At 39.9% G+C, this 11,954-nt stretch overlaps 1 protein-coding gene across 1 annotated transcript; it reads right to left on the bottom strand.

Moving 5' to 3' along the window:
• Nucleotides 1–7,157: 7,157 nt before the first annotated feature.
• LOC139753922 (uncharacterized) lies at nucleotides 7,158–9,966 on the bottom strand. Its single transcript, XM_071670880.1, has 4 exons — nucleotides 9,896–9,966; nucleotides 9,509–9,645; nucleotides 8,441–8,677; nucleotides 7,158–7,224 (listed from the first exon to the last, which is right to left on the bottom strand). Exons 1-4 carry the CDS (start codon nucleotides 9,938–9,940, stop codon nucleotides 7,158–7,160), a joined length of 486 nt encoding a protein of 161 aa, XP_071526981.1. The 5' UTR covers nucleotides 9,941–9,966.
• Nucleotides 9,967–11,954: the final 1,988 nt, after the last annotated feature.

Here is an 11,954-nt window from a genome sequence, read left to right as displayed (position 1 = left end):
ATATATATATATATATATTTATATATACATACGTAAAACAAATCACGTAAGATACAGTGAAATAAAGTTTATAAAACACATGATACTAGCAGTCCCTAATAAATTCCAACCATATATATATATATATATATATATATATATATACTCTATAGTTCCTTACTCTTTATGTCATTAGTAATAAACCATTGCACAGTATTCTTTGTTTAAGTACTTGTACAATGGCTACTGTCATTGAAAAGAAGAAAATAAGAGCTCCCCAGGTGCTTGTAGACCTGAGCCTTAAGGATAGAAACGTAACAGGAGAATCAAAATACGAATGAAGGTGGAGAATTTGAAAGCTTAGTTGTTCGATAAAAAGGAACAACTGCGATCTTTCTTCGTCTGTTCCTAGCGCTACCTCCATAGAGGGAAATAACGAACAAGTAGGAAAAAAATCTGCGGTACACTAAACGTGAAGGAATATGGAAAAGCTGCAGCTTTTGTGAAGATTGTAAGTTAACCAGAACAAGAGGCAAGTGCTGACACGTTCGATTAGGAGAGAATATGGTAATATATATATACACATTTTTTTTTTATACTGGATCTCGGCTTCACGCGTCATCGAGGTGAATCCAGGAAACAGACGAAGAACGGTCCATCTATTCATATACACCCACACACACACACACACATATATATATATATATATATATATATATATATATATATATATATATATATATATATATATATATATATATATATATATATATATATATATATATATATATATATATATATATATATATATGTATATATATATCTATATATATATATATATATATATATATATATATATATATATATATATATATATATACATATATATATATACATTATCCCTGGGGATGGGGGAGAAAGAATACTTCCCACGTATTCCCTGCGTGTCATAGAAGGCGACTAAAAGGGGAGGGAGCGGGGGGCTGGAAATCCTCCCCTCTCATTATTTTTTTTAGTTTTCCAAAAGAAGGAATAGAGAAGGGGGCCAGGTGAGGATATTCCCTCAAAGGCCCAGTTCTCTGTTCTTAACGCTACCTCGCTAACGCGGGAAATGGCAAATAGTTTGAAAGAAAAAAGAAAGAATATATATACATATATATATATATATATATATATATATATATATATATATATATATATATATACATATATATATATATATATATATATATATGTATTCCTGGTAAATCATATGGGAGGGTATTGATTGAGAGGGTGAAGGCATGTACAGAGCATCGGACTGGGGAAGAGCAGTGTGGTTTCAGAAGTGGTAGAGGATGTGTTGATCAGGTGTTTGCTCTGAAGAATGTATGTGAGAAATACTTAGAAAAGCAAATGAATTGTATGTAGCATTTATGGATCTGGAGAAAGGCAGATGATAGAACTGATAGAGATGCTCTGTGGAAGGTATTAAAAATGTATGGTGCTGGAGGCAAGTTGTTTGAAGCAGTGAAAAGTTTTTATCGAGGATGTAAGGCATGTGTACGTGTAGGAAGAGAGGAGAGTGATTCGTTCTCAATGAATGTAGGTTTGCGGCAGGGATGTGTGATGTCTCCATGGTTGTTTAATTTGTTTATGGATGGGGTTGTTATGGAGGTGAATGCAAGAGTTTTGGAAAGAGGGGCAAGTATGCAGTCTGTTGTGGATGAGAGAGCTTGGGTAATGAGTCAGTTGTTGTTCGCTGATGACACAGCGCTGGTGGCTGGTTCGTGTGAGAAACTGCAGAAGCTGGTGACTAAGTTTAGTAAAGTGTGTGAAGGAAGAAAGCTGAGAGGAAATGTGAATAAGAGCAAGGTTATTAGGTACAGTAGTTGAGGGACAAATCAAGTGGGAGGTAAGTTTGAATGGAGAAAAACTGAAGGAAGTGAAGTATTTTAGATATCTGGGAGTAGATTTGGCAGCGGGTGGAACCATGGAAGCGGAAGTGAATCATAGAGTGGGGGAGGGGGCGAAAGTTCTGGGAGCGTTGAGGAATGTGTGAAAGTCAAGAACATTATCTCGGAAAGCAAAAATGGCTATGTTTGAAGGAATAGTGGTTCCAACAATGTTATATGTTTGCGAGGCGTGGGATATGGATAGAGTTGTGTGGTGGAGGGTGGATGTGCTGGAAATGAGATGATTGAGGACAATATGTGGTGTAAGGTGGTTTGATCGAGTAAGTAATAACAGGGTAAGAGAATGTGTGGTAATAAAAAGAGTGTGGTTGAGAGAGCAGAAGAGGGTGTTTTGAAATGGTTTGGTCACATGGAGACGAATGATTGAGGAAGGATTGACCAAGAGTACATATGTGTCAGAGGTGGAGGAAGCGAGAAGTGGGAGATCAGATTTGAGATGGAAAGATGGAGTGAAAAAGATTTTGAGTGATCGGGGCCTGAACATGCAGGATGGTGAAATGCGTGCTAGGAATAGAGTGAATTGGAACGATGTGGTATACCGGGATCGACGTGCTGTCAATAGATTGAACCAGGGATTGTGAAGCGTCTGGGGTAAACCATGGAAAGTTCTGTGGGGCCTGGATGTGGAACGGGAGATGTGATTTCGGTGCATTATTACATGACAGCTAGAGACTGAGTGTGAACGAATGTGGCGTTTGTTGTCTTTTCCTAGCGCTACCTTGCGCACATTTGGGGGGAGGGGGTTGTTATTTCATGTGTGGCGGGGTGGCGATGGGGATAAATAAAGGCAGACAGTATGAATTATGTACATATGTATATATGTATATGTCTGTGAGTGTATATATATATATATATTTGTATGCGTTGAGATGTATAGGTATGTATGTTTGCGTGTGTGGACCTGTATGTATATACATGTGTATGTGAGTGGGTTTCCTTGCGCTACCTCGCTAACGCGGGAGACAGCGACAAAGTAAAATAAATAAATACAATAAAAAAATATATATGTATATTTATATATATATATATATATATATATATATATATATATATATATATATATATATATATATATATATATACATATTCATATATATATACATTTATATATTTCTATGAGTCCACGGGGAAAATGAAATAAGATAGGTTCCCAAGTGCACTTTCCTATAATAATCACATCATGAGGGGAGACAAGAAAGAAATATAAGAGTCAATTAATATACAACGAAGAGACGTAGCTACGACGCCATCTGGTAGACATCTGATTGTCCAAGATTGACAACGAGCGTATCATAAACTCATCATGTGGACAAGAAGGGGAATTGTTTACAATTTTTTTCAACAATAAAATTATCCATTTTGTATAGACCTTCACCAATATTAAGATTATGGATCTTTGTGTATTTGATAATAGAAGAGTCAATGATATTTTTCGTGGTACTGGAGTTAGAGTTAATAACTGAGATAGCATTACTCTAGTCAATACAATTATCATATTTTTCAACGTGATTAAACAAGGCATTTGATTCTTGTCCTCTTCTTATACTATATTCATGTTGCTTAAGTTTAAAAGAAAGATCCTTACCAGTCTGCACAACAAAAATCTCATCACAATTTCTACATGGCACTTTATAGATGCACCCAGGAGAATTTTCTCGTGAGTTCCTGATTAAGATATTCTTTATAGTATTACTGTCGCTGAAAGCAACATTTACATTAACAAAAAAGGAGAACTAATTGGATAACATTATTGTTGCTAAAGTTTGTAAAATGATATGTTTATGATACACTCATTGTCTATCTTGGACAATCGCATGTTTAGGAAATGGCGTCCGGCGTCCTAGCTACGTCTCTTCGTTTTATATCAACTGACTGTTATATTTCTCTCTTGTGTTTCCCCTGACGATGTAATTATTACACGAAAGTGCACTTGGATACCTTATCATGTTTCATTTCCCCGTGGACTCTTAGAAAATACTTGATCACTCGCAAAATTGTAATCCTTTCCAATATATATGAGTATATATATATATATATATATATATATATACGAACAAAGTGCATAGGAACGCGCATCTTCATAGAACATGCAAACCTCCAACAGCCAGGATCGAACCTGGGACCCCTGTGTAACAGGCGGAAATGCTACCGCTAGGCTATGGGCATGGCTAATAGGAAATAACTATTCGAATACTATGTACTCGAATGCCCTTCGTCTCACGTTGATGAGCAACGTTGAAATAACCGGTGTTGACACCGTTGCTCACCAACGTGAGACGAAGGGTATTCGAGTACATATTATTCGAGTAGTTTTTTCCTATTAGCCTGGCTCATAGCCTAGCGGTAGCATTTCCGCCTGAGGCACAGGGGTCCCGGGTTCGATCCTGGCTGTTGGAGGTTTGTATGTTCTATGAAGGTGCGCGTTCATATGCACTTCATTCGTATTCATATACCTCCGCGCTGTACAGTTAGGTTCGGTAAAATGCTACCTGCTGGCTATGTGAGCCTGTTGGGAAATAACCGGTGTAGACCCGTTGCTCACCAACGTGAGACGAAGGGTATTAGAGTATATAATATGCGAATAGTTATTTCCTATTAGCCTGGCTCATAGCCTAGTGGTAGCATTTCCGCCTGTGGCACAGGAGTCCCGAATTCGATCCATGCTTTTGAAGGTTTGTATGTTCTATGAAGCTGTGTGTTCATATGCACTTTATTCGTATTCATATACCTCCGCGTCGTACAGCTAGATTCGGTAAAATGCACCTCTCAGCACATTTACCTCCAAAGGTCTCTCTTTCACGCGCCTCTCAATTAACACGTAATCCAATAACGCTCTCTGGCCATTTCTCCTCCTTACATACGTATACTTATGTATATCTCTTTTTAAACCTGGTATTCCCAATAACCAGTCCTTTTCAGCACACAAATCTACAAGCACTTCACCATTTCCATTTACAACACTGAACACCCCATGTACACCAATTATTCCCTCAACTGCCGCATTACTCACCTTTGCATTCAAATCACTCATCACTATAACCCGGTCTCGTACATCAAAACTGCTAACACACTCACTCAGCTGCTCCCAAAACAGTTGCCTTTCATGATCTTTCTTCTCATGCCCAGGTGCATAGGCACCAATAATCACCTATCTCTCTCCATCCACCTTCAGTTTTACCCATATCAATACAGAGTTTACTTTCTTACACTCTATCACATACTCCCTTAACTCCTGTTTCAGGAGTAGTGCTACTCCCTCTTTTGCTCTCGTCCTCTCACCAACCCCTGACTTTACTCCCAAAACTTTCCCAAAGCACTCTTCTCCTTTGCCCTTGAGCTTCGTTTCACTCAGAGCCAAAACATCCAGGCTCCTTTCCTCAAACATACTACCTATCTTTCCTTTTTTCTCATCTTGGTTACATCTACACACTTTTAGACACCCCAGTCTGAGCCTTCGAGGAGGATGTGCACTCCCCGCGAGACTCCTTCTGTTTCCCCTTTTAGAAACTTAAAATACAAGGAAGGGAGGGTTTCTAGCCCCCCGCTCCCGTCCCCTTTAGTCGCCTTCTACGACACGCAGGGAATGCGTGGGAAGTGATTCTTTCTCCCCTATATCCTATCCCCAGAGGCAGTGAAAAGTTTTGATCGAGGATGTAAGGTATGAGTACGAGTAGGAAGAGAGGAAAGTGATTGGTTTTCAGAGAATGTCGGTTTGCGGAAGGGGTGCGTGGTGTCTCCATGGTTGTTTAATTTGTTCATGGATGGGGTTGTTAAGGAGGTGAGTTTTGGAGAGAGGGGCAAGTATGCGGACTGTTGTACATGAGAGGGCTTAGGAAGTGAGTTAGTTGTTGTTCGCTGATGATACAGTGCTGGTGGCTGATTCGGGTGAGAAACTGCGAAAGTTGGTGACTAAGTTTGGTAAAGTGTGTGAACGAAAAAAGCTGAGAGTAAATGTGAATAAGAGCAAGGTTATTCGGTACAGTAGGGTTGAGGGTCAAGTCAATTGGGAGGTAAGTTTGAATGGAGAAAAAATGGAGAAATTGAAGTGTTTTAGATATCTGGAATTGAATTTGGCAGCGGACGGAACCATGGAAGCGGAAGTGAGTCACAGGGTGGGGGAGGGGGCGAAAATTTTGGGAGCTTTGAAAAATGTTTGGAATGCGAGAACATTATCTCGGAAAGCAAAAATGGGTATGTTTGAAGGAATAGCGGTTCCAACAATGTTATATGGTTGCTTGGCGTGGGTTATAGATAGGGTTGTGCGGAGGAGGATGGATGTGTTGGAAATGAGATGTTTGAGGACAATATGTGGTGTTAAGTGGTTAGATCGAGTAAGTAATGAAAGGGTAAGAGAGACGTGTGGTAATAAAAAGAGTGTGGTTGAGAGAGCAGAAGAGGGTGTATCAAAACGGTTTGGTCACATGGAGAGAATGAGTGAGGAAAGATTGATAAAGAGGATATGTGTCAAAGGTGAGGGGAAAGAGGAGAAGTGGGAGACTAAATTGGAGGTGGAAGGATGGAGTGACAAAGATTTTGAGCGATTGGGGCCTGAACATGCAGGGGGGTGAAAGGCGTGCAAGGAACAGAGTGAATTGGAACGGTGTGGTATATCGGGGTCGACGTGCTGTCAGTGGATTTAATCAGGGCATGTGAAGCGTCTGGGGTAAACCATGGAAAGTTTTGTGGGGTCTGGATGTGGAAAGGGAGCTGTGGTTTCGGTGCATTACACATGACAGCTAGAGACTGAGTGTGAACGAATGTGGCCTTCGCTGTCTTTTTTCCTGGCGCTACCTCGCGCGCGTGCGAAGGGGAAAGGTTTGTCATTTCATGTGTGGTGGGATGGCGACGGGAATGAATAAAGGCAGCAAGTATGAATTATGTACATTTATATATATGTATATGTCTGTGTATATATGTATATGTCTGTGTATATATGTATATGTATACGTTGAAATATATAGGTATATGTGCTTGTGTGAACGTGTATGTATATACATGTGTATTTACATACATATACCTCGCCATTTCCCGCGTTACCGAGGTAGCGTTTCGAACAGAGAACTGAACCTTTTAGGGAATATCCTCACTAGGCCCCTTTCTCTTGTTCCTTCTTTTGGAAAATTAAAAACGAGAGGGGAGGATTTCCAGCCCCCCGCTCCCTCCCCCTTTTAGTCGCCCTCTACGACACGCAGGGAATACGTGGGAAGTAATTTTTCTCCGCTATCACCAGGGATATACGTTGTTGGAGTTGATGACTATGGTCTTCAGTATGGCCATCTGGTTCGAATCCCTGAATATAACATCAAACACGCATTATGATTGCAGTATAAGAAAAGTTGTAAGTTTACCTAAGGACTGTGAAAAGGATACATTTGGCACATAGTACAAAGAAAGGATATAAGTGTTGAGAAAAACCAGAGAGGAATTTTGATTTTTAGCCAAAGTTTGAGTAACTTATATCTTGTAGGATACGCGTTGGTTTTACACTTCTTCTTTTGCACTGTGAGGCCCTTCTGAGAATCAGGCTTCACAGCCGTGTCAAAGAACATTACTTCATGGTTGTCCAGTCCATATCCCTGCTCAGTGAACAGGTGATGGAAGATTAGGAAGAAATACTTCCACGATCTCTCCCTTGCAATAGTGTTCATGGCGCAAGAGGTTTTCTTGGCGTCTTGAGGTTGTGCAGTGTGTGTGTGTGTGTGTGTGTGTGTGTGTGTGTGTGTGTGTGTGTGTGTGTGTGTGATAGAGTAAAGCCATCGTCAGTTCTACCAGCCGAGGGAGGACTTCCCGTCCTGACCACTGGTAAATTTGGTTTTTGCACTTTAGGACGGTCATGCAAGTGCACAATAAAGAGTTCCTGATTTGCATACCATCAAACAACTACTCAGAACTCACACACGAAACACAAAATACTGCTCTGGCTGGCACAATACTTCCACGTCTCTCATCCCGTCTTCTGTTTGAACCTTTCAAAGTGTGACATAGAGCAGCAACTTGTTCTCTCAAGACCAATAGGTAGATATGCGAGTACAAAATCTCGTCTTTTGTCACGATTGTTGCACTAACCAACATTAGAAACAAGAGTAATAACATCTCCAATGTGACTCGACACTGATCATTTTTTCCAAACCTTTCCCTAACCTCAACACTATCCACAAGATCTTCGTTAGTAGAAACAAGTCTAATATAGTCACACTGTGAATAGATTTCTCAACGAGCTTTACTGGGGAATTATCAGATATGTTTCATTACAACTCACGGATGGAGATGCAGGGAAGAATCCTCCCTACTAGACTACTGATTAATAGGAAGCAATTCATTACAAATTTGTGCTAAACGACCAAACATTCTTTCATATAATTCTAATGTCTGTTATTACTCTTACCAGGTTTATCTTAAATTTCCAAAAGAAAAGAGTCGGAGTAATTGATAGCCAATACATTATCCACTATAGGATCAAGCTTAATAGCGATACCCCATCACTGTAACTGTAAACTATAGTGTACCTGAAGGACTGACTGGTGAAGGCTTGGGAAGGTGTGAAAGATGGCTGAGGGGTAGCGATTACGTTGACGGCGGGTCGGCCAACGTCGATACTCTTGGCAAAGCCTTGGGATACAGCAGGTCCCGAGGAACTCTGCTGGCTGAGAGTGTTGGTGTAGTAATTTGCTATTTCTGTGCCGGGTTCCTCGTTCACGTCAGCTTGAAAGCCGGAGTCGCCATCTATGATGTACCGCACCACCCTGGGGGGTCAGAAAACATGGATGAGGTCAGTAGGGAGAGAACCAGATCTCTTGGTTACGTATATATAAATAAGAGAAGCGAGGAGAAATGATGATGAACTATGGTACCTTTAAGGGCTATCATCGTCCACAAGCAACGGGAGTGATAATGATGGTATAATGATGAAGATGTAGGTGCTAATGTAAGGGAGACATAAAGTATCTGTAACTTGAAAATCACACCATAGTTGATAAATGAGGTCTCAGAAGAAGGGTGATGACATATAGCGACGTATGTATTCTATGCATATTTTAAAGAATATTCTCGTGTGGTAGACCTCTTAATATGTCGTGTTTATTAAGCGGCATTAACTGCATTACTACATAAGTTTCTATGGATAAAAGATTAGGCTGTCAGTTAAGAGATCATGTGCGTAACATAAACTTCTATACTTGTGGTAACTATTTGTGGTGTGAATTCAATATCCATAAAGAAGACGGCAGTATTATGATGTCTGTTAGAAAACAGAGAAAAAACATGAAGATCTGACGATACAAAACCATCTCTGTGGTGCCATGTTTATATTTCTAATTCTCCTGACGAGAATGAGGCCTTGCTCGCCTAAGCTTAAGGTTTGTAGATAATTAAGTACAATTGTCATTGACATGTTCCTACTTGAGGATCTTTCTGATTATAAATGTTTTCCTGAATGTGACTCAGGTTAGATAAAGAGGCGACTGCCAGCTTAAACTCTGCACCATAAGTAGGTTGTAACATGATCATTTACAGTGAGATATTATGACCTTAACGTCTGCACTAACATAAACACGTTATAGACTGGAGATGCTCACGTGTCGAGTCCATTAGGTTGGCGCCATCGGTACTCGCCCTCGGTCCGTCCTGACGGGGAGACGGACTCCTTGTGTTCCTTGGCGTCGCCCGTGTCCGGTACGTTCACACCGTACGCGAAGTCGTAAGGCGTCGGTTGCTGCAAGTGAGAGACGTCAGAGAGAGAGTGTTGCAGTGATGCTAATCTTATCACCTGCAGTCATAGCGTTGTTCAAATGATTTCTGATATAAAGAGAAGTGTGAGAAAGAGAGAGAAGGATTTCAGAGGCAGATAATAACAATTGCTTTATGAGAAATATCGTTTAATCTAATCGGTTGTGCATTCAGTAAAACAGATACTTATTGAATCTCTTGGATCATGAGAGTGATGAGTGTAATGTGTTGCTCACCTCGTCACTGTCGTCTCCAAACTGTGGGGCCCCAGTGGCAGCCATCACCACCAGGCTCAGGAGGAGGAGGAACTGTGGGACGCAAATTACAGTAAAATGTTTTTGTTTGTAAAAAGTTGTAGAGTTACAAATGGATGATGTACTGTGCACATATTTCTACAGTAGACAACTGTCGGAATGCCAGGTATGAAGAATGTGTGTGTGAGTTTGTGTATAAATAGAATACCAATATTGATCACACACACACACACACACACACACACACACACACACACACACACAGAAACCACCTTGTGGAAGATAGGAATGAAGTTAATGCAAATCTTAATGAGACTTTTATCCATAGGTTGTCAACCGTAAACAAAGCAACACTCTCCCTCCAGGATCTACCCACACGTTCCTACTTAAGCTCCGTTGTAAAGGATTACTAATAGGTTCATTAAGTGGTTGATCTCTGATGAGAATGTAGTCCATTACAACCATTAATTGTCTGGTAATTTACATCGTGAAGTCTCATATCTGTTTGGTAATATGATTTGCATATTACCTGGACTTGTGGTTCGCCACATAAACAACGAACCGTGCAAGATGTACATGCATTAGAATTGCTGAGACTTTGTATATCAAGATAGGGTTTTCGGTCAAGAAGGGATTAATTATATGATTTATTCCTGTAATGATAAGATTTCCATTAATGAAAGCGGTTTCACCTGCTCACTACTACAGGGGCGCATCAAGGCGTTCATGCATAGAGATGATACTCGTAGTTTCCTATTAGATGACCTTAATTGTAACCGTTTTGACCCCTCTACCTATCATCCCATTGCTTTGACATCTACCATCTCCGAAGTCTTTGAATCACTCCTTAAAACGTATATCAAACAGTAGAGGAAGAATATGAAAATTGTTACATAAGAAATCAGCGTCTTGGATACCGGGTTTTTATTTCTGATGAACGACTGTAGGTAGTGTCAGATATATTCGTAGTGCTACCAGACAATCTAGAGTTACTGAACACTTTAATCCCACAGAACAACCCAACTCATGACAAGTCCGCCTCACTCCTTTCTTATAAGACATTGCCACCAAAACATCCATATTGTACATTCTGACATCTTTTCAGTCATAGATAAAAATAAAAGTTAATCAGAGATTAGAATCTTAGGAGTTCCAGATGCTAGACAATCTATTCCTGAACTAAACTGTGATAATCTCTATACACCATAATATATCCAGTACGATTACACCAGTCTACCCTGCTACTATAACATTTTCTGCTATTGATTCTTCAATTACATATTGATTATGTATTTTTTCTATAACTATATTTTGTCTATTGATATAAATATGATGTCGTCGGCTGTGTCAAACAACTCAGGACTCGTTTTCTGAGGCTTCAAGGCAACAAGGCTTCACTACGATCAGTAGCAGGGACATGTTAGACCTTATAACGAAAAGCTCTTTGACGAGATGGAACTTCTTTTCGTCCATTTACAATAATGCGAAGTCACTGAAATTCACGAAAAGATATGCGTTCACTGCTTTAGCATGTGCTTATTGGTGTAATGCGATATATAGATTTCATACGCGTCAATGCAGCACCATTATATGAACAGAATCGTATATGTACAGTTGCTCACACCTCTGGCTTGTACAGTTAGCGTTACAAACGCTAATCTCTAAGTACACTGAAGCTCTGCTCGTCTGGATTCGAAGCGTCTCGAGCGTAAGTGGGTAAAGACGGAAGGGGGAGAAGACTGGGGGAAGACGAGCTGTGGTAGAAAAGTTAGGATAGAGAGAAGCAGTAGTGTTTAACATATTGTGATTACACAATGCTCTCATTTTTGTAAACAAATGAGAAGTGTAATTAGTAAGGAGGGAACTAACATAGAATGATGTACTGAGCGCGTATCATACTCTGCCAAACTTAGCCAAGATTTATATTACGAACATTTAAATTATAAATGTTGTTCTCACTCTCTCCTGATCTTTTCTTCCAATAAAAACTTTTAAGATTAAAATGGTCAGGATCAAATTTCAGCTTCGTAATATTGACAAC

The sequence above is a fragment of the Panulirus ornatus genome, chromosome 16 (assembly GCF_036320965.1).
Source record: "Panulirus ornatus isolate Po-2019 chromosome 16, ASM3632096v1, whole genome shotgun sequence".
Lineage (NCBI taxonomy): Eukaryota > Metazoa > Arthropoda > Malacostraca > Decapoda > Palinuridae > Panulirus > Panulirus ornatus.
Note: the sequence above shows the minus strand (reverse complement) of the source record. Positions and strands in the feature narration are given on the sequence as shown.